The sequence below is a fragment of the Erpetoichthys calabaricus genome, chromosome 9, assembly GCF_900747795.2.
Source record: "Erpetoichthys calabaricus chromosome 9, fErpCal1.3, whole genome shotgun sequence".
In the NCBI taxonomy this organism is placed as follows: domain Eukaryota; kingdom Metazoa; phylum Chordata; class Cladistia; order Polypteriformes; family Polypteridae; genus Erpetoichthys; species Erpetoichthys calabaricus.
In genome coordinates this window covers 173868752-173893434 of record NC_041402.2, presented here as the reverse complement: position 1 = coordinate 173893434, position 24683 = coordinate 173868752, and the positions used below count along the sequence as shown (strand labels likewise).

The following is a 24683-nucleotide window of genomic DNA, read 5'->3' as shown; positions in this document are numbered from 1 at the left end:
AATTTTGGCTTCAAACTCTAAAATAGACAGAAGCACTGAGGAAGAGTCCCAACACTTAAACCCAAGTCTGCACTCTCTTTAGATAATGGAAAAAGCCATTGTCAATAACTTTAGACTGCTAACATATGAAATTTCTTTTATACTGGCCTTGTATTTACCATACAGTGGATTCAGAAAGAATTCAGACCCCTTCACTTTCTTCACACTTTACTGTGTTATAGATTTAATTTTAAATGGATTTCCTTATACATTTGACATTTTTGACCACACTCAATTATGCATAATGACAAAGTGGCTGCTCTACTGGGCACCATTTAGTTGATTGCCAGCTAATCTATTATCTTCACTTGAGGCTGACCTCTGCAAAAGCATGCACATATCTGGGATAGTTGCACAAATTCAACACCTGGAAGATGTGCTGTATTGCTTGACAATATTTTTCAATTATATCTAACTTAATTGCTTTTATATTTAGTATCTTCTAGTATTGGTTACAGAGATTCAAATTAATTATACTGTGGGCTATATCAATGAGTTACTAAGCTCTTTGTAGGCTTCCCTTTAACAATTTCTGGTAGTTCCAACAGTGAAGCTATAAGGTTATTAAATGAATTCTGGCATTTCTGTGCTGGACAAAACCACAATGCCTAAAAATATTTCTATACAATAGTTTGATTTAATTATAGTGAGATTGTAGACTACATACAATGTACTCATGTTTGGCAGTTCGATACTGCAATATAAATTGCTTTGTGATGGTACAGGGCGTAACTAACACTATATAAAGTAAAGACCTAAATGTATGCACACATATACAGATCCTCATTAGAAGTATTTTTTTAAATAGCTGGCTTGTGTTTGTTCTGTTATGTATATGCTGTTAACAGTCACCTACAATGTAGGTTTTATTTTTCCTTTAAATACCAACAGCTTTGGATATGAAACAATTAACATTTTTTTACTTTATTTTTCTTTACTTGCTTGTTATAATTCTTATAATTTATATGATACCTTCCCTATATTCTATACTATCTGCCAATTACAATCAAGGTGTCAATAATATGGTAGTGAACTGTGATTAGAAAATCAGTTTGATGTAGTTAATGATGTATATTACATTTAAGATGTTTTTTTGTTTGTGTGTGTACCACATAAACATTAGATCTCCTTAAAGTAAAAAACAAGTTGAAAGTCCTATACGGTATCTTGCTTAGACTAAAGTAGTTTAATTATGTTCAAACAAATATTTTAAACAAGTTAATAAAACATGATTGTTCACGAATCTGAATAAAAATCTTCTATTTGCTCACAATGCATTTTCATTCATGGACCTTCTGTCTATTCAGAAATGAAACCTTCATTTACAGTTTACAATGACCTAATACTAGCTGTAATGACAAAGATAGGTCTATTAAAAAAATTTGAAAGCTTGGTGAGCACTGACCTCTTATGTATTTTTTTATAAATGGAATTGCTTAAATTCCCATGGACAGATAAGGTGGATGGAAGTGTTGTGACACATTACACAATGGGTTATATATCTAAAATGTACCTTGCCAATCTTGAAAATAAAATCATATTTAAACATAGAAAGTATACTATTTTCATGTATAATTGACACTTTCAGCCTGTTTGATGTTTGACCTGATTTTCTTGCTTAAATGATATAAAGCATGTGGCAGTATGTTTATATTTTTCTTGCATTTTAATTATATTATCCAAATGGACCAGAACTAAAACACTGAATCTACAAGCTGCACTTCAGGGGCAAAAAAGTCTCATCTTGTGACCACTCACATTCATTAAAAAAAAAAAAAAAAAAAAAAAAACAACTCCCAGACTGGTCAGCTCAGCTACAGTGAAAGGCAAGTAGCACCTCACAATTAATTGTATTTTACTGGTAACATGTGCTCATACTAGAAAATATGCCTAGAGATTTTTTTCAGCATCATTTATGTTAATTCAATGCAACAATACTGCATATGTTGAATAATTTTCATTATGATAGCTCACTGCTATTGTGTTGAGCCACACTGAAGAAATGACACTTTTCATTATCTTACATACTAATCCAAGAAATAATTTTGAAGGTCAGCTCTTCAATGCACAAGAATAATAAATAAACAACTGCTACTTTTTATTAGTCCTTTATCTACAGACTGACAGCAAGACATCTTGGAGGTAAAATATGGCTCCATATTCTTTCCATGCAAAACCATTATTGTTTTTTACATGACAATAAAGCAACAACCTGTTACCAAGTCCTCTCCATTAAAAAAAAAGCAGCACCTGTCCTTTAAAGACACAGCTTAAACTGATAATAGAAAGTGCTTAAAAGAGATAAACAAATTACTGCACAAAACAAATTTTCCACTGTTAAATCTCCATGGGGGAAATAAGCACCAGTTTCAGGTTTATCAAGACTAACTTGTGGACATTTACTTTAAATATTGTCATGTAGAGAGTAGCAGATGTTAAATCTATATACTGTATTTACAAGTTGCAGTAGGCACAGCTAACAAAATGGTGAATGATTGCAATTAGCAGAGGTATCTGTGGACCATTACTAGGAAAACTACAACAATTTAGGAAATGCAGCAGAAAGAGAAGCAGAGACATGGAACAGTGGGACAAAAGACGATAAGAACCTGGTTTATATAAAATAGAAAAACATCCAGAACAAGAATATGTTTAATGGTCTAGAGACAAGAAGCTGAGTTTAATGCAGATGAAGGCAGCTCTAGTAGAGATCATCTGCACTGCTTAAAATTCTTCTAATATAGAAGATGACTGCCCTAGTTATAACATATACTTTATCATAAAGATTATGTATATAATATATATGTATATATTTAAGACAGACATGAACTCTTCTAAATTAATTAAGAAAGAAACAGAACTACATGACAACTTGTTTCATCATATATTATATATCCACAGATTTACAAAGTGTCTGCAAATAAAAAGGGTGAACTGGTATTTTTTCAGACATACGGTATATGTCACCTTTTAACATCTATTCATTTAGGAATATATTGACAAAGGGCCTGATAGCCATCATTCACAATCTCTTTTTTAGAAAAGGTTAGCATCCATAACCATGAGGATCTTCCTCAACTTCTTGCTGCTCTGCATCAATTCTTCTACAGGAAATTTCACGGTGTTAAAAGGGCAGATCATGTCATTTATACGGATTAAAGATAAAAACAAATAAACAGCTCTCAGGCTTGACTACATTACAGTGTCAAGGAAGCCCCAGAGAGGAAGGCTGTAGTGGCCTCTGCCTCATTATGCAATGGATTTATGATGTATAAATTGTCCTCTAACAATAAAGATGCAAACTGAGAAAGAAAGCATACAATTTCATAATCTAACACAAGCAAGTGCTATGAACAAACAGGTAAGTGACATCACCTAGGTATAGGTACCTTATCGTTACATAGGCTTTCTTCCTCACTGGTTTCTTTCATACCTGTTTATCCAAGTGCAAGGGAGGGAAACAGGAAAGAGGTGATGATTAAATTGCATTTTCTTTCTGCTGAGTTACCAATAGACTATTCATTGTTGAAATGCACCATGGAATATACCCCAAGTAAAGATTTTTCTGATGGATAGTTCAAGATGTAAGTGTATGTCACAAATCTGAACTCTGCATTAAACACCACTACATACAGCTACTATCAGGTTCTTTAAGTTTCCCCCTCATTATACATTCACAAAATGCACTTAATTGTAGAAAAAATGTCTACACTGGTTCTTTGAAGACATGAGCACACTATACTAGCACATCACTACTAATATGGGTGATCCAGCTCTAAATTATTAGATGGTTCTATAAAAGAGACATATTATTTATTAATTTAAGTAAACCAAGATCCTGAAAGTATTTCAAAAGCATCTGAATAAAACTTTATATTAGATTACATTAGAAACTTTATTAATCTCATGGGGACAAAGGGGTTGTCATGGACTAAATTGTCTTTTGTAATCTGTAAAATCTCTCTAACCTAGAGAGGAAAAAATTATATTATACGTGATGTCAAAGGCAACACTTCTCTAACCCTTATTCACGCTTAATGCTGACTCTGATTTGAGGATGATTTCAAAGGCTATTTTTTTGGGTTTTTTAGTAATCTCAAGTTGTCTTGCCTACATTAGGTAAAAATGCTTTTCCCTCCCAAACCTAGAGGAACATATGTGGAACACAAAAAAAGGTTTGTTTACTGACCCTAACAAATCTTCTAAATAGACTGGCTATCTACCCTGGAATTACTACTGAGGTATCACAATAAACACTGTGACTCTCTTGTGAACTTACTATATGTAGAACATTGTCAAATGACTAATTACAAGTATCATTCAGTATGTGGTAGCTGACATGTTCAGAGCAAAATTATTAAAATGATTATGCTTCAAAGTTAATCTGGCCAATGGCCCACCACTACTATTAGCAATGTGAAAGAAAAGGAAAAAAAACAAAAGCAAACAAACAGAAAATTCAGTCCTAATTTTACAAATATAAAAAGTTCATATTTAGACTGAACAATCCACTCAGAAGAAACCTCTGAAGTCCAAACTTCTTTAACACTAAAAACCAAAAAACAGCACCTGGAGATTTAAACATGGTTCCAATCACAATCCTATTACAGAACTGTAATGTAGAATTAAGCTGCATTAGCTTTCAATTACAAAAAAAAAAATAAAATAAAATAAAAGGCAAAGTCACCCTGTTTGACAGTTGAGAATAACTCAGTTTGCAAGTTTTTAATCCAAAAGTGAAATTTAGATGTCAGATGCTGAAAAGAAGATAAAAAAAGAAAGAAATCAATGCTTGAAGAGAACATCTGCTTTTGCTGGGAGGGGCACTTGGATGGCAAAATGGTTCATTGTAACAGACATTAAACCTGAGGCCCAATTCCCCTAAAAACAGTCAAGCTTTAATGCTCCTACTTACCACATTTGGAAAAAACTGAAATATTCTTTTCAATATTTCATATGTGGCATTGTAAAATAGTTTTTTTTTTTATCAAAAATAACAATAAAAAATGACAGCCTACTGGTGTACTGCTTGAAACTGGCTAGGAGCATTCACTACTTTTAAGAGTTCAGAAGAACACTATATTGTACTTTGTCACGTGAGTTTAGTTTTATTTCTAACAGCACCATCACATGTTTGAAACTAATACAAAAATAAATAATAAGAAAAAAAATTTCAGCTAACAAAATCCAGAATTAGAAATCTGTTGAATAACTGGAGATTATTGCATATAAGACATAGGTCTGTACGGCCTGTTAGCTGGCTAGAAGCATTTTACAATCTCCACATTTGGTTATAAGATGGAATGGCTGAGGTTAAAACCATGAAGCCATTATTTAAAGAAATTGAAAGAGTAAATAAAAGTAATTCTATACTGTAGCAAAATAAAGTAAAGGGAATAATATAAAATCAACATGTGGTGCTTAACAAAAGACAGAACAGGCCGCCATGAACCTAGTCTCAATGCTGCTCTCCTTGGTAAAAATACTATGATACGCAATGGCACAAAATCCTATAGTCCGCATACAGTACAGTATGTTGATGTTATTTAAAAGAGCTTTCTTATTTTTGGCATAACTATAGAACTTTCCCATAAATAGCTTTTACTCATCACGCATTTGGCAAGCTGGAAATACAAAGGATAGAAATGCATTTACATGTCTACAAATGCGTGGTGAATACAGCTGATTGTTATGATATTAGAAGAGAGAAAGAGAGAGAGTAAAAACCATTGGCAGCACCCTACACAGGGGGCTGGCCGATGAATTAGAATTGCTGCAACGGACTGACTTTATAGTAGGGTGGCATGATCAGGGTCAGCCATGTCCATGCTGGCCAGGATTGCCTTCTGGTCCTCTGGCCGGCGCCGATAAAGCAGGGCGGAGAAGCGAGCATATGGATCCTGTTGAATGGATCTTTTCTTCTTCTTACGGAGGTAGAGAGCTTCTTCGGGCCGGAGTACCTGAGAGGCACGTGGCTGCTGTATCTGAGAGGAAGGCACAGCTGTAAAACATAGAGAAAGAAGAAGAGAATTTGGCTAAGATATGACACAGTTAAGGATATGAATTGATTACCAAATGTTAGAATGAGAAAGGTAAGCATTCAAGAATGAATGAAGCACAGCTTTTAGTTACAGCATCTATGTTCTCTGATTTGAAAAATTCAAAAGCAAATAATTTCTTTTGTTTTCACCCTCTTTTAAAAATTGATGAAACCAACTTCAGAGAAAAGAGTGCTTTTGTAATCTAACATTACACACATCCTTTGTTTTTACTGTTTTTTCTTTGCACAAGAGTTAAAACTGTCCTTCTTGCCTCCTGTTAGGCTTTTATCCACTACTCAGAAGAAACTGAGTGCCAACATAGTTTAAGAAATTGCAGCATGGTTCAAGCACTACTGTCTTGGGCTTTCCAGAATACCCCAAAGGCTGTGAACTTGAAAGGAAAGACTTGCATAACTTGTGATAAATACAGTTTTCTTTGATTACCATTCATGTCCCCTTGAGGACAGTAATATTATACTGACCACTATAGTAGGGTTGTCACACCAGAGTGCAGATGGGAGTCTATAGCTATTGTATTTCTGTTATTCAAGATTCACTTCTACTAGTAAGTGTGCAGTTATTTATTAGATTACACTTTTTGTTTGTCAATGGAACATTAAATTCTGACAATGTCTGCTGATTTTATTTTTAAAAATATCTGAAATACTGAGCAATACTTAGTGTCTATTTGAATGGAGGTTGTTTTTAAATTTTATCCCTTCTGACAAACTAACTGCATGGTCAATGATCTCTATTGGACTCAGAGCGGTAAACATCTGCATAATCTCAACTGTAGTGACTTATTTTAAAATTAAGAAGAAGGGAGGTTGCACCCACTATTTTTTATGCAAGCAATTAAGATACTCATCACATATCTAATTAAACTAAACAGTGTTATAGACTTTAAAGCAAAATATAATAGTTTAGAATATAAAGTATAATTAATAATTATTAATTATAAAGCAAAAATGATTTTAAATTAGAAATTTGTAGACGTTGAATATGACATCTGCTTCGTAAAGCTGTAGCTAAAGCTGCAATGTAGTCCCAAGAGACTAAATTTCCTGATAACTATTTTTTTCTCCATTTTCAAGAATTTCAAATGTGTTTATATCTCTAAGCACAAACAAGAGTCTAGTCAATAAAGGCCATAATACTTTTCTTTTCAGTTGCCATTTACATTAAGATATCACTTGTGTCTTAAGAAACCATCATTAAAGATAATCAGCAAAGCCTCTACTCTGAAATATATGTTTATTATAATCACAAAACACAAGTGTAAAGAGAAAATAGTTGCAAAGGCTACGATTAATGGGCAGAAAAAAAATGATAATAAGTAAATATTTTTCAACATAAAAAAAAGTGTCAAAGTGAATCTTAAGTCTTTGTTTTCAATCCATGATACTTCAGCTGTAACATTAAATACTTGGAGTAGCAAACTGGCAAACAATTTTTAATGAGGCGCATACCATTTTGGATCACAAGAAGCATTAATTTATATTTAATTCTCTGTTATAATTTATATTTTGAAAGCAACTAATATCCCAAACCTAACCACCACACTAAATGATAATGTGAAAATCTTGTTATTCAAAATATAAATTATTTATTAACAAATGAAAAAATCATATGTCAGTTTTCAAACTGTACTCAAAAAACATGGAACAACTATTAAAGTGTTAAAAAAAGCAAAACAAATATTCTGGTTAACCAAGATTAATAAAACAAATGTTCTTTAAACCTTTAACTAATGACTGCTAAATTATATGCAAATGGACAGAGTACAGCACATCTCTTCTGACTAACCAAAGACGTGCAGTAAAAGATTATTCAACCTTCAAATGCCTACATTGCAAGTCATTCAATATTGAAAGTATAAGCTCCTCCATAAAATAGTCACAGTTATCAGACGGTTGATATAGATTTGTTCTATACATATATTTTAAAGTAGTGGTACTTCTAAACATAAGCAGTAAGACATTTTAAAAATGTATCCACAACCATCAATTGGTATTGTTATTTGTATATATATATATATATATATATATATATATATATATATATATATATATATATTGTGTTACCGGAGCTCATCCCTTTTGGGCTCCGTGGCCACCGCTAGGGGGAGCTGCATGGCTTCCTGAGCCCATGTGGGCTGTAATGCAGCCACACCTGGAAGTGCAGCCTAATTAGGCCAATTACCACTTGGAGCACTCCCGGGTGGGCTATAAAAGGAGCCTGCAGCTACAACTCAGGGCACCAGAGTCGGGAGGAGGAGGAGGAGGTGGAGGAAGAAAAAGCTGCCTGGGAGGAGTGGAGGAGAAGGAAGAGTGATCTTGTGGTGTTTTTCTTTTGTGTGTGTTTTTGAGGACTGTGTAGGGCCAGTGGGACACGGGGAAGATGTGTCCCAAGGCTGAAGAAAACAAAATATTTTTGTTCATTTTTATACGTGCCTCCGCTGTCTGTGTTGGATCAACGCCAAAAGAGTGCTTTTGCCACAATATATATATATATATATATATATATATATATATATATATATATATATACATACATACATATTAGTGATGGGCAACGATTACAATTTTTAATCATGATTACTCGCAATCACAACAATCACATTTTTATGTGCAAAATTCAAAAATGAACTCAAAAGTATTGTATTGCGTGTATTTGGTCTGCAAACACTAAGCAAAAAAGGTGCTTTTTAATAGCAGTATTCCCTTTACATAGTAGCAGGTAAAACATTTCTTGTAAATCTCAATTTAAACATTAATGTAATCAAATCAAATATAAAACCAAAGTTATTTGCCACTGCCAGGGCATTAACGTTTTATCTAGTTTGTTCTAGAAAAACAACTTACCGTTAAGAGTCCAGAGCCACAATCACAACATTATAACAGGCACCTTCCAAGCAACAGCAAGTTAACATTTCTAAATCTGTTTTTGTTTTTATCTGAACAGATACCAGCAGAAACATTTTCTTTTATCAGGGAGCAGCATAAACAGTCTATGTTCAGCAGCAACTCTTTTTCCCTAAAAACCCAGTTTTCTGAAAAGCACACAAAGCAATGTTTTCACAAATAAATCAACATAAAATGTCTGTTGCTGCCTGTTTTGCCTGCTGTTGGCGCCTGTTTGCAGCAGCAGTAGCTCGACGGCCAGCAGGAATGCACTGTGGGCTGGCTGCCTGGCTGTCTTTGTGAGACAAGTGTGCCGCGGGTGGCAGTTGTAGTGAGACTCAATATGGTTTGTACCTCCTGTCATCGTAAGCGTCTGTCCTCCCAGGTGAATGTTGCCATAGGTGCATCAGCTACACGAACGTGTTTAGCACCACGATCAGCTCGGGACCAATCAGTGGATGCCAGTACCTCACTTTCGTTTTCAACCTACATCTCCAGATCATTTGGAGTCCAATTCAGTGATAATATGAAAAAAGTTTTTCTTTGAGCATTCACTTTGGTAGTTCTCCACATGCCATTTTAGAAGCTGTTTGCGTCAAATCAACAAAGCTAACTTTCCTTCTAACAAAAGCGTATCGAAATGCGCTGTAACAAGAAGATCACTGATCTCTATCGATCGTTAGTGAGACTGAGGCTTTCAAAATAATAACAATAATAATAACAAAAACTGCGTTAATGCGCAATAAAATAATTTTTGGCATTAATTAATACATTAACGCGATAATAATACATTAACTTGCCCAGTCCTTATACATTATATATATATATATATATGTATTTATTTATATAAACTGCTCAAAAAAATTAAATGCTGGATATCTATACTGATATGGGCTGGGGAATGTGTTAGGAATGAAAGGATGCCACATCATGTGATGGAAATGAAAATTATCAACCTACAGTGGGCTGAATTCAAAGACACCCCAAAAATCAAAATGATAAAATGATGCGGCAGTCCATTTTGACGAGAATTTAATTGCAGCAACTCAAAATCATACTCAGTAGTTTGTATGGCCTCCAAGTGCTTATATGTATGCCTGACAATGTCAGGAAGTGCGGGCATGCTCCTAATGAGATGACGGATGGTGTCCTGGGGATCTCCTCCCAGATCTGGACCAGGGCATCACTGAGCTCCTGGACAGTCTAAGGTGAAACCTGGCATCAAATGGACCGAAAGATAAAGTCCCAGAGGTGTTCTATTGGATTTAGGTCAGGCGAGCGTGGGGGCCAGTCAATGGTATCAATTCCTTCATCCTCCAGGAACTGCCTGCATACTCTTGTCACATGAGGCCGGGGATTGTCGTGCACCAGGAACCAGGGGTTCTGACAGTGGGTCCAAGGATTTCATCCCGATACCTAATGGCAGTTAAGGTGCCATTGTCTAGCCTGTAGAGGTCTGTGCATTCCTCCACGGCTATGCCTCCTCAGACCATCACTGACCCACCATCAAACCGGTCATGTTGAACAATGTTACAGGCAGCATAACGTTCTCCACTGCTTCTCCAGACCCTTTCACATCTATCATATGTGCTCAGGCTGAACCCGCTCTCATCTGTGAAAAACACAGGGTGCCAGTGGTGGACCTGCCATTTCTGGTACTCTATGGCAAATGCCAGTCAAGCTCCACGGTGCCGGGCAGTGAGCACAGGGCCAACTAGAGGATGTTGGGCCCTCAGGCCACCCTCATGAAGTCCATTTCTAATTGTTTGGTCAGAGACATTCACACCAGTGGCCTGCTGGATGTCATTTTGTAGGGCTCTGGCAGTCCTCATCCTGTTCCTCCTTGCCCAAAGGAGCAGATACTGGTCCTGCTGATGGGTTAAGGACCTTCAACAGCCCTGTCCAGCTCTCCTAGAGTAACTGCCTGTCTCCTGGAGTCTCCTCCATGCCCTTGAGACTGTGCTGGGAGACACGGCAAACCTTCTGGCAATGGGACATATTGATGTGCCATCCTGGAGAAGTTGGACTACCTGTGCAACCTCTGTAGGGTCCAGGTATCGCCTCATGCTACCAGTAATGACACTGAATGCAAAATGAGTGAAAAAACAGTCAGAAAAGATGAGGAGGGAAAAATGTCAGTGACCTCCACCTGTTAAACCACTCCTGTTTTGGGGGTCGTCTCATTGTTGCCCCTCTAGTGCACCTGTTGATAATTTCATTAACACCAAAGCAGTTGAAACTGATTAACAACCCCCTCTGCTATTTAACTGACCAGATCAATAGCCCACAAGTTTCATTGACTTGATGCTATACTCTGATTAAAAAGTGTTCCTTTAATGTTTTTAATGAGTGTATAGGGCAGAGTGGTGGCTCTGAGGCTAAGGATCTGTGCTGGTATCCCGAAGGTTGCCTGTTTGAATCCCCGTCACTGCCAAAAGAGATCCTACTCTGCTGGGCCCTTGAGCAAGGCCCTTAACCTGTAATTGCTCCAGGGGCGCTGTACAATGGCTGACCCTGCGCTCTGACCCCAAGGGGTATGCGAAAACTACCAAATTCCTAATACAAGAAATTGTATAAGGTGAAATAAAGAACAAAAAAAAATATACAGTATACATATCAGGCCAATTGTTCAACAAAACTACACGGACTGTGTTAAGATACACAATGACTGGGTTCCTCTTAGTTTCTGCTCATTTATAAAAATGTAGGGGATTTCAGTGATATGAGAAAAAAATATTTGCTACATTTATTGTTTTTTTTTTTGGAAGATGACTTCAAACAAAACATTTGAAAAACACTGTAGAGTAGTTACTAAATACTTGAATATTACAAACTATCTAATCACCTAGACTTATGATTCTGTTTTTACACACCCTATAAAAGACATTTCTATATATTTTTTCAAAGAGTGTCAACTGAAGGTGGCAGAAGAGCAAAACACACAGCTTTCCAACCTAAAGCAACCACCCATCATTCAACAAATGAGGTAAAAAGATATTTGCACAGCTGCTGGCAACAGTCCTCAACCATGCTCTCAACCCACAAGCACACAGTTTGAATTTCATGATTTATGTAAATTACAAAAGGTATTTATTTTTTCTTGTCACTATTTAAAAATACATAAATAAATCATATATAAATTAATACACAGTTTTATCTGGCATCATATCAAAAACAAAGCAAAAAATAACTATTCTGCATTGTTTCCTTTTCTTGTTTACAACACCAATGTTTGGAGGATAAAAAAATATTGGCCTCAAACAACAAACAGGAGAAGTGCAATCACAGGAAAATTATGTATTATAAAAAAAAAAATTATATAAAATAGCATCTAATATTTTTTTTAATTGGAGTAATGGGTTGAATACCATTAAATATTAAAAAAAAACAACACAATTCATTAGAGCTGCAGAACATTCCACCAGAAAAAAGTGAGGATATTTGATGAGCCATAAAAAGTCTACTCCTAGTAAATTTGTGAAGTGAGCTGTTTTATTCCTGACAATGTTAAGCCTGCAGCATTTTGATTTGCATAAAATGCTTTGAAAAGTTGTGCATATAAATATACAGTAAGTCCATTTACATAACTGTTTGAAACAGTACAGAGATTTTTTTAATCAGACTTAATCATTCATTTATTTTCTGAGCCTACTTATCTCAACAAAGAGCCTGTATAAGGGACTAGTCCACTGTAGACTATGGCCAAGAAACGAAAGCAGGGTGAGGAATGGGTGAATGATGGCATGAACTGAACTGGCATGAAAGTGTACTGGTAAGGTTAAAATGTTTAAATGGTGGATATAATGCACTTGTTAAAAGCCTTGGGTTAGAATCAGAGAAGATTTATTTGCAGACAATCTTCTGTGTCTTAGGGTGTTTGTGTGCACTGTCAAAACTTTTTCTGTTGTTTATTTTAAAAATATTCTGAAGGAAGATACGTCAGATCCAAAAATGCTTTTTTCACTTGTTACGCTAAAATGTTGGCTTTTCTGAGAACAGACAGTAGCAACACATCACCCCATTGGAAGTAGTCATTTTAAAGCTCTTAATCAGCACATCAGAGGCAGAGAGGGAGAGAATTGCGAGATAAAGAGAGAGAGGTGTACACAAAAGAAAACACCACATGAGTTTTTTAGAAAAAGGTTAGGGCAATTATTCTAGTAAAGCTTTGTACTCTACACAACTACTGCAATCCTGCAGATAAATAACACACAATACCTCTCCTCAGACCTCAGTTGCATCATGGTAGGATCTCAGAATCACTTGTTGCATATATACGATTTGACCATGGCCTGAAAAACAGTAAGTGTGTCCATTATTCCCTCACAGCTGTCACAGTCTACAAAATGATTTTCCTGCCCTTTTGAAGCTTGTTTGTTTCCATTTCGTTTTCCACATGTATTCAAAGATGTGTGGACAGACAGACAGACAGACAGACAGACAGACAGACAGAGAGAAAGAGAGAGAGAGAGAGATAGATAGATAGATAGATAGATAGATAGATAGATAGATAGATAGATAGATAGATAGATAGATAGATAGATAGATAGATAGATAGATAGATAGATAGATAGATAGATAGATAGATAGATGCTTTGCTCAACTTTGTGTACATTTAACGGTCTTCTCAACAGCAGAACACCCAGGATTATGCATAACAGCATCTGTGAATGAAACACTTCATTAAGTTGTATTTTTGTGTGATTGGGTTATGTATATTTTAAAAAGTATTAATAAAAACATGTCATCCTGTATAATATGGGACATTAATTCCTATTTACACAAAAAATCCATAGTAAGGATAACTCAACATTTGAAGATCCCCAAGGTGCTACCTTTCAACTACATTGCATGATACTCTAAGCTGTTCTAAAGGTGTGTGTGCAAATGCACATTACTGAGCATTTAAGTATAACTGACATATACCCTGGCATCCATTTTGGCCACCATTTCATTGCTCAAGAATTGATTTTAAAATAACTGCAGGTATCCACCTTTTTAGTTATGTTCATAATTTTAAAGAAAATATTCAGTGCTTCCTTCTGATTCATATTGTGCACTCCTAAAATTACCTTAATAGCTTTTATCAATATAGTACTTCTTCTTAGGGTTGTCATGCCCTTCTTGTGACATGGAGACAGAAAATGCATCCAGTAATTTCTAATGTGCCCTCACATCTCACATATGTGTTATACAGCTAAATCATAACATTTATTGAATTATACTACAGATAGTCTGGACATTATATAATTAGGCATTCCGTTAATCTTTTAAGATTTCTGTTAGTGTATGATTATGCAAAGTGATGAGTCTCCCAAGACTCAATTCTTTTCTAAATATTACATTTTCTAGCTTTAAGTCCACATTGTTTACCAGTAATTATACTTCACATTTTCCTTGATATATGTCAAATATTATCACTTACATTTAAATATATTTATTACAGTCCACAAAAAGTAAAATTCTATTCATGTTGAAAATGATTCAAGAATATCTGCTAATTTAGTGTTATTATAAAATATAAACAGCATTTTTACATTGTATACTGCAACATGAACAACTTTTAGTTATTTTTTGGGACTTCTGTTTCAGACAAACCAGCATTATACTTAATATGTCTTTACTTGTAATTGTGCCTTAGATATTAAGCATGAACCTAAGTAACTCATATGCTAGTTTATAAAGCAGGACTCATGCAATATCTGTACAATTAAGAGTATAGTAATGTGAATGTGAACTTATCCCTTAGTGTTTTCAGTTCAACTTTTGTAGACTGAGCTACACTACCTCTTTGTAGATTAGGGAGTGATTTTATATTCCCAAATAAATGTAAAGCACTGCAGCACAGTGACATCTTTTCTGACTTCTAAAATGAAAATAAAATGGTTTATAATGGATTTTGCAATTCAAAAATAATTTATATGCAATTTTAATTCAGACAACTGCTCAACCTACAAGTAGAAAAACAAAAGACAAAAAAAAAAAAAATTCTACTATAGTGCCAGTCTAGTTTGATAAGATTTACTGTATACATTTCAGAATGAAAACATCATTGGACTATAATAAATTCTGAATCTGAGACAACTCAACTGCTGTATCTTTTGGAGGGTGTTCACCTGAAAAACAGAAGCTTTTATGAGAGCAGAAAATATTCTGTTTGTACAAATCTTTTTTACCTCAAAGGTACCTAATATTAAACAAACCCATTCTCTATAAAAAAGTATTTTATGTCAGTGTAGAAAACTTTAGGCCAAATTAGACAAACTGTCTCTACTCAAAAACACCCTGGCTTCATCTCAACTCACTTGTTTTTTTCCTGGACCTTGAAGTATCATTGTTGACCTTTTTGGGTTTTTTAATCCGTTGGTATCTCAGTGCTTCAAACCTCTCAGATGCAGCAGCAGAACTTGGTGTAACTAAACGTTTCCTGCAAAGAATCAAGCAGAAAGGCTCCTCATTAGCAATAGGTCCTGCTACTGTAAACTGTCTACAGATTCAAATCGAGAATCTCCCAACTCCTTACACACAAATTATCTATTTCTCCCTTACTTATTTTTTGCAGCTGAGAGCTAATGGCACACAGGGCAGAAAAACAATAAGCAAATGTTTAATGCCACCTGCATCCAGAAATGGAGAAACATATATCATCTGTTTGAGGAGCTGGTGCTAGCACCTGTAACAGAACAGTCTGCTATTGCTTCAACTGGGATGCAGGTTTATTTATATCATTTTCCAAGAGGAGAACTGTCATGAATACCAGCCAGCACAGTCTTGGGGTCACTCACTTTTCACTGCATTATCAAAATGTCTAAAATACATGCTTTGCTCAGCTTCACTGTAAATTTATTTCACAAAAACTATGTTAAATCATTCAAGTACTGTACGTCTGTGAATTATTTTGTGGGAAGACTATCCATTAGATTATACCTGATAAATCATATTCTCATTAGGAAAATAGACTACGCATTCCATGATAAGAGTAAACCTGAGACATTACCTATTAGTTTAACAGCCTTCTGCTTAAATTATGTTTTGCAGAATGCATCACTCTATTTTCTTTCAAATATGTAAATAAGTTGTATAAAATACATGGATTACATTTAGAAAAGAGTGGTTAAATATTTCCCTAAGAATGAAAAGATACAGAATTTTGTATCAATTTCTTGAATTTGAAAATATTCTTACATTAAACACACTAAACAATGCATCTTTAGATTACCACAGATCATCTGACTGATTGGTTAAAACGACATATTTTGATAAATTACCCTGTGTTACATAATTCAGATTTCTGGTTATGCAGTCACCATTTATTACATTTTTACCTAACCTTAAAACCTACAATCCCTTTGTGATGGTGACCTTTAAGCCTCATGTAATTAAGTTACATATTTCATGCCAGTATCTCCACCAGTTGCCCATGTTGTTTTATAGCTCTTTGCAAGTAGTTCCAAACTTTGACTGTGAAAGATCACTTCTTCTTCTTCTTCTTATATAGTAAAACTCTAATAGGCCAGTTCTGTCAGAAAATTTGATTTTATAAGACTTTTACATCTGTTGTTTACATTACACATTCAGAGTTTTCAAAGTCAAAACATTCAGAGCTATGTTGTGGACTAAACAAATTAGGTTCAGTTGACAGGATAACTCCAGGATAATTAATCTCATTTGTGTAATTGTATTATTTGGCCAATGACCCCCACCAAGTCTTTTTATTGGTTTATTTATCTACATAGGAAACCCTTTAGAGTTAACCAGAAAAATGTAAGAATTTTCCCTACTTTATTATTATCATGAAATGTTCATTCCATGTAAAACTGTACATTAACTAAGCATGCATATCCATCAGAAATTTATTTGTTTTGTTTTCTACTGGTTTTGAATCCATGGATGATGTTTACTAAATGTTGAGCTTGAAAACAAACAGGACACAACTGTTGAACAGTATTCCTTAATGGCACAACTTTACTGACACACAAGCATAAACTGTGACAGTTTAGAATTCTTTGTGGCCTCATGGGGGATCAACAGTATTCATTTATCTTCTGTTTTGCTTTGACAATGAGAGGGGTTCAAGATGACAACAAACTACATCAATGCCATCCTCATTCTAAACTATGATCTTGTCTACTTAAGGGAATTAAGACTTTTAATACCACTCTCCACTCATAAAATGTCTTATAAAGATTAAAATTATTTGAAATTATTTGTCTGCTTTTAGAAGTAGTATCAGGCCATAAACAGAACCAACTTGTTCTTAATTATACTGAGTTCAGGGGGTCACAGATTTGACATTTCCAGTAAAAATGTCCATTATAAAAAATGTCCATTGTAGCTTATTTTGGGAAATTTAAAATAACGTAATAATTTTAAACATTTTGTAAATGTTAAAAAAGAATGCAAATGAAAAAAATGAGAACATAAGGTAGTTAAAAAAATAAATAAGAGCAACCTTACTGCAAGAGACTGGTTTTGTTCAGCTGTAGTGAATGTGAATTTCTACCAAACTAAGATTGTACCTTAAGCTCGCTGATGTAGGAATAGATACTTTCTCCCCTTTGATCCTAAATTGGGACTAGAAGTACTGCACGTAAGAACCATTTGTTCAGTAGGCTGCCATGATTTTACTTTTCTTTATGTCCCACTTCATAACTGTTAAGCTATCTAATATAAAGTATATGACGTCCAATAGAAATGTTTTGATTTAATTTGTCTTATAATTATGATTTTAAATTTGTATTTCATAAATGTCTGTGTGAAAGGTCATTTGGTAAAATTATGTCACACTATTGATAAAAACCATGGGATAATGTATTGTTGCATTCTAAGAGATGAGCACTGGGACACTCAACAGAGCACTGGTAACTCACCTGTTAGTGCCCTATGACAGTGCACTCTATGACAGTACACTCGTGTATGTTATTTGGATAAGAATTTAAGCACATTTAAGCACCGTTTTTGTGATGATCAGGGCTCTTAGAACAGCTTGCAGTGTTTTTACAGTATGTCAAGGAAGCTAACAAAAATGATCATTCTATATGGGTTGCAATCTTGGTAACAATACAAAACTTGAATAATTTTTCAAAAATTTTAAAAAGTAAGACTTGACATCAGTCCCTAAATCCCAGTTCTGGCAGAAAGTTGAAAGATTCATCAGTGTGCTTACTAAGTTAACAAGAACAGTCTTTTTACACTATGATATGGCTTATATCAGCCATTATGTTAGCATAACATAAGACACAGAAGACAAATGGATTAGCTTTACTAATAAGAAGCTTACTTACAATGAGCAGGTTGGGATGGGAGGGGCACAAATATCGGGTAGCCATAATTTTAGTTGCCAGATGTGACACAGTAACCTTGGGGTGTCCAAGTGTACACTGTGACAGCGACACAGAGCTTGCAACATCTGGACACCCATAATTAAAGAAAACAAAGTTTTTTTGCAATTCCTGACATTGATGTGCAGCTTTAGCTACAAAAAATATGCTTAACCTCAGCACATGCTAGATGTCAAGAAAATACTGGCGTTTGTAAAAACACACAATTAAACAGTACATATCTTCTTCCACATAAACAAAAATGAATGTGTAAGGTTAACTGGTGATTCCAAATTTGCCTTTTAGCATAGGGTCAGCCGGGATAGACTCCAGCCCTCCCTACAATCCTGAAGTTGATTAAGTATGTTGAAACATAAATCCTGTTATGCTAAAAGATACTCCTATGGCAAGCCAAATTAAAGCTGCATTATTATCTACATTGGTCATGTCTGTATTAATTGAGAAACTCTTACTTGCTTTCCTGTGACCCTTAGCATTCTCAAAAACAGTGCTTATAGGGACAGTGTTTATCTAAGTAAGCAGAATTAAAACACAGTGTGATTAGCTAAGCTATGTATTAATGATGTGTCATCATTAACATTTAATTTTAAGTCAGTCTGGCTTTCTAAAATTTTATATATTTTAGGGTAGCATGATGGTGCAAGGGCGGCACGGTGGCGCAGTGGGTAGCGCTGCTGCCTCGCAGTTGGGACACCTGGGGACCTGGGTTCGATTCCCGGGTCCTCCCTGCGTGGAATTTGCATGTTCTCCCCGTGTCTGCGTGGGTTTCCTCCGGGCACTCCGGTTTCCTCCCACAGTCCAAAGACATGCAGGTTAGGTGGATTGGCGATTCTACATTGGCCCTAGTGTGTGCTTGGTGTGTGGGTGTGTTTGTGTGTGTCCTGCGGTGGGTTGGCACCCTGCCCAGGATTGGTTCCCTGCCTTGTGCCCTGTGTTGGCTGGGATTGGCTCCAGCAGACCCCCGTGACCCTGTGTTCGGATTCAGCGGGTTGGAAAATGGATGGATGGATGGATGATGGTGCAATGATTACTATGACTGTAATACGTATCCAGAGTCCTGAGTTCAAATAAGATGTATGGTTGTTGTCTGTAGCTTGAATATTCTTATTGTATCCTCATAAATCATTATGACTCTAAATAGACCTATTGACTTAGCTCAGCCCAGGAATTCATTCTGTGCTGCAGCTAAACACTACCCAACAGTCATGACTTGCAGACCTTTGGGTTACAAAGAAGCTCCCTCAACTTATTCACCAATAATGGAAGTTTTTTTTTTCTTGCTTGCACCCACTGCTGTTGACTCCAACCATCCTGGAATTTGATTGAGAAGGTTTGAAAATATATGTATGTGCAATATTCTTACTGTATCTGACAGAGATTATTTTGATCAACACAAAATATTCTACTGTTTCAGAGAAAAAAATAAACTGTACAGAACCTTTTAAATTAAATACAAATATATAAAAATCCAAATGCTTGATACTGTAGGTATTCAACCTCTTTGTTATGAGGCACTAAATAAAGTCTGGGGCCAACAATTACACCTTTAATTCATATACTTAGACAAATAAAATTCCCACAGCATGCAATAAGGTTATTTCCCAAGAAATTGACTCTTTATTATTGGTGAGGCTTATCATTCACCTGCCAATGCTGATTGAGGTCCTTAGGTGTAAGTGAAAAGACATTAATAACTGAATATTTTATTTCTATTAACAATTGACCTTCCCCAATCATTTGGTGGCAGCACAAGGGGTCAGAGTTGACTCCAAGAAGACAAAAACCATTGTAAATTACTCAGTGTCTCCTCATATAAACAGCTTACAACACTTCCTGGGGATTGTTTGGGGGAATCTACAAATTCATTTTAAGGTTCAGTAACATACCTGCTCTGTTATTACATCTGAGGAGTGTCAGGACTTGCTTGATTTGTTGAAGAAACCTTGGTGCATTTTACTCTTGTGAGCTGACAAAGTCAGAGTTATCTTTACCAGCTGGTAATTCTAAAGACACATACACTGGGTTTCAAAACTTTTCAGGCCCCTTCACTTTTTCAGATTTTGTTTTGCTGCAATTTGTGGTAAAATTATTTAAGTTAATTTTTCCCCGCATTAAGCAACACTCAATAATTCAGAATGACAAAGCAAAAACAGGATTTTGTAAATGTTGGCAAATTTATTAGAAATAAAAAACTGAAATATCACATTTACACATGTATTCAGACCATAAATTTGGCTCAAGTCTATTCCATTCTATTTACATCATTGATATTTTTTTCACCTTGTTTGTAGTCCACCTGAGGTCAATACACTTGGACATAAGTAGGAAAGACACACACCTGTCTATATAAAGTCTTACAAATAATAATGTGTATCAGAGCAAAAGCCAAGCCATGAGGTTGAAGGAATTACCTGCACAGCTTAAGCCTGGTTTATGCTTGACACGTTCACGCTGGTCTCAAGGGCTGTGTGGCAACAATGGTATTCATAGCAGAGATGTGGCATCAAGTTGGTTTTTCTCTGTGCAATGCGCATAGAATTTTTCCTGTTGATGCAAATGCAGTGCTACATATCCAAAATGGTGAAATTTGAGGAGAGGTTAACAGTAGAAGTGAGGCAATACAGAGACCTGTATGATTTCTCCCTCTGAGACCACAAAGATACTTATAGCATGAGAAATTCATGGAAGTAAATTGCATACAGCACCGTTCAGTACATGCAAAATATTTGAAGTGCATCTTTTTATCATGTTGGGCACGCCTCTGCTTAACAAGAATATTATACTTACCCTCTTTTCACTGCTTTTGGTTAATGGGTCTGACACTCCACCTTCTCCTCTTTTTCTTCTTAAAGCAAGTAACAACAGGTATAACTTTTCTTCCATCAGCAGTCTTGTCATGCACGACCATCTCAATCATGTAAACAATTCACTTCTTCTGCTGTGAAAATGTTAGGTATGTGACATTGGCCAAACATTGACACCTACTGACTAAGAGAATATTGACACATTGATCAAACTATTTGCCACAAGTATAAATGCATTTTGGTCTCTGATACCACATGCCCTTTGCATCACATCCTATGCACAAGTTTAACAAGGTAAGTACAAATAGGACTTTAGAGACAGGATTGTGTCAAGGTACATATCTGGGGAAGGCCATAAAAAATTCAAGCAGGATTTATGCTTCCCAAGTGCACAAATGCCTTAATAATTCTTAAAAAGAAGTTTGGAACAAGCACAATTCTTTATAGGCTTGGCCAGCTAGCCATTGGAAAAAATCATGGGAGAAGGGCCATGGTAAGAGAAGTCATCATCACTGAATTAAGTCTCTCCTCAGTAAAAGGCACATGAAATCTCACTTGGTGCTTACAAAAAGACATCTATAGGACACCTAGACTGAGAAACAAGATTCTCTGGTCTGATGAAACCAAAATTAGCATCGTGTCAGGAGGAAAAACATGCACCGCTCATGACCTGAACAACACCATTTCAACACTGAAGCTTGGTGGTGGCAAAATCATACTGTGGCATTGTTTTTCAGATGCAAGGAGAGGGAGACTAGTCAGGGTTGAGGGAAAGCTGAACAGAGCAAGGTTCAGAGATATCCTTAATGAAAACCTGCTCCACCGAGCTCTGCATCTCCGAATGGGCTAAATGTTCATCTTCTAACAGAAAAGTGACCCTAAACACAAAGCAAAGACAAGACAGGAGTGGCTCAAGGACAATTCTAGAAACCCTAGGTGACCCACCTATATCTCAGACTTGAACCCAATCGAACATCTTTGGAGAAACCTGAAAAAGCTGTTCTTTGACAATATTCATCCAACCTGACAGAGATTGACAGGATCTGCAGAGAAGAATGGCTCAAATTCCCAAGTACATTTTTGTGAGAAAATTGCCATGTAAAACCCAAGAAGATTTCAGGATTTAATGGCTGCCAAAGGTGCTTCAACTAAGTACTGAGTAATTGTTGTGTCAATGGGATATTTCAGTTTTTTTACTTTTAATAAATTTGCAAACATTTCTAAAATACTGTTTTAGCTTTGTCATTCTGTGGTATTGAGCATTGCCTGATGTGGGAAAAATACATTTAAATGAGTTTTCAAATCCACTATATACCCATGTTCCAGCAATGTTACAACAACAGCCTATCTGATGATCACCTTGTGCAAAGGAAAGTACTGTTCAATATTTTGGAGATGCCATGTTGAAGAACAATTTTAAAGGAGGTTTGGTCCACAACCAAACTTGTACTTTATAACAGCAGCATAAACAGCAGGTATTCCAGCTAGCCAATGCCATGGCAAAGAGGATCTACTCTAAGTTCAAGGATGAAATATTCACCTGATGGTGTGTACGATACTATATTGTCATAGATAGATATCCACAATTTAATGTTTTGGTTTCTGCATTATTCTTGAAGAAGTTGTGGAGGTTGGTTCAAAGAAAGACAATGGTCTACCACCCAATCCGATTGTATCAAGTGAGTGAACCATACCTTGAAGACTATGATAATATCCTTTATCAGAAACCTTTGTCAGGAATGGATAAAGTAGCTATCTGAGACAAAATGTGCATTGAATACAACACCGTGCATGCAGTAGCAGTTGAGACCATTGCTTTGTTGGCTGTAGGAAATTAACTTAATGGTCAGTTAGAACATTTCACCAATCATAATCCACAAAATCCTAATATTCTCATCCATCAACACTTATAGTTTATTACTTCCATTGATAAATGGAAAATGAAAATGTTTGGATTAGAATGCATCCCCTTGTACATCCAAAGTCAGACCTAAAATGCCTCCTAAATGGTTTGGCCCTGCTACCATCCTAAAGGAGACCAGTCAACTTACACATAACATACTGTGGAAAATTACTAGGAACCAATAAGACTGACACTGTCAACATCTCCAACCTTAAGCCTTGGTTTGGCACTATACCACAGCCCCAGGGAGAAGAATGTGACAACACCACTGAAGAGAAGTAAACAGCATTTCCCATCAGCCTGTGTTTGAACTGTGCCATCAGGACCTTTCAATCTAGTGCTATGTGAATCACAGGCTGAAAAGGAGGACAAAATATGGGGTACACCTTTTATCACTAGAGTTGCAGTGAAAACTGAAATAATGAACTATAATAACTTTGCAATGCATTTGGGATTAAAGTTTTTCATCTAAGATCTTTTTTGTACTGAGTGAAAGTTGTTTTCTTACATTGGTGCTGTTTGTTGACGGACAGTGTGTTATGAATGCTGTTACTTTGTTAAGTTTTCTTTTGAATAATACTTTTTTTTTCTTTTGAGCCTCTATATTTTTCTTTTTAGATTTTGAACATTGCTGAATTCAGTTTTGCTTTTATTTTGTGATTACATTTGCTTTGAGATCTTTTGTTTTATTTTACTGTTCTATTTTTGGTTACCACAAAGTTTATCTTTTTTTAATGGGCAATGTCATTTTGTGTTCTTCTTGTTAGAATGCTATTGCCCATTGTCAGAAGCAATACCCTTAAAGTTATGTTGCATGACACCATCAGCACAATGGCTTTAAAGACTTTCCCTGGTGCTTCTCTCTTTAATATTCTGGTTATTGACACTTTTGTTAATAAATACTGTTAAAACAAATAACCTTCAATTTTTTCTGATCATTCCTACATATATTACCAAGTCCTTATTTAAAAATGTAATATAACCATAACTTTCATTATTTGGAACACAAACATACCATGCAACTAAAAAATCCGTTCCACAAAAATCTAAATCAGAGGGGAGTATGGTGCGGCCTAATTATTATCTCATATACATTTATCATGACATTATGGTAGAAAAAATGAAACCATTGATAAGAAAACAGGCTTCATCTCTTCCTTGTATGCTTTGTTCTGTATACTAGTGTCCACTAACTACCATAAACCAAGTAGAAATCAGTTGATAAAATGCTCACTTAGAATATGCTACCAATAAAGCAGAAACATTAATGATGACCTTTTGGTCTCAATTACACCCTTACAAGACAGCCATATATTTTCACCATCTTTAAACCGTACAATTCACAAAACATTGAAGGTGTTTGGTACTGGGACTTTCATAGGTGTTTACATTAGTTATACATTAGAACCCTTTGATAAGCTATGCTCCAAATATAATACTTCTTTAAAATATTTCTTTCATTATGTAAAGGTCAAAAACTAATATTAAAAGAAGTCTGCTTGACTTCTTTAATCTTTCTTCAATAACCACTGTAGAGGCTATACTTTCCAGCAACAGAGAAATAAATGTATTATTTCCAATGGTTATCAGTTTTTTCAAAAGAGTGCATCTCTAGATAGTTTGAGGTAACACTAGCTATTAAAAAACACACT

The 24683-nt window shown here is 35.5% G+C and overlaps 1 protein-coding gene across 6 annotated transcripts in view; it reads right to left on the bottom strand.

Moving 5' to 3' along the window:
- Positions 1 to 4034: 4034 nt before the first annotated feature.
- The window catches only part of igsf9ba (immunoglobulin superfamily, member 9Ba), a 288098-nt gene continuing 267449 nt past the window's right edge, over positions 4035 to 24683 (bottom strand). For 5 of the 6 annotated variants that reach the window (XM_051931889.1, XM_051931890.1, XM_051931891.1 and 2 more), the window contains 2 exons: positions 15289 to 15410; positions 4035 to 6040 (listed from right to left, as the gene is read on the bottom strand). In XM_051931889.1, the coding sequence (XP_051787849.1) occupies positions 5829 to 6040; positions 15289 to 15410 (334 nt within the window). In that variant the 3' untranslated portion in view covers positions 4035 to 5828. Of the gene's footprint in view, positions 6041 to 13201; positions 13276 to 15288; positions 15411 to 24683 lie in introns of all 6 variants that reach the window. The other variant, XM_051931892.1, reaches the window with a different exon arrangement.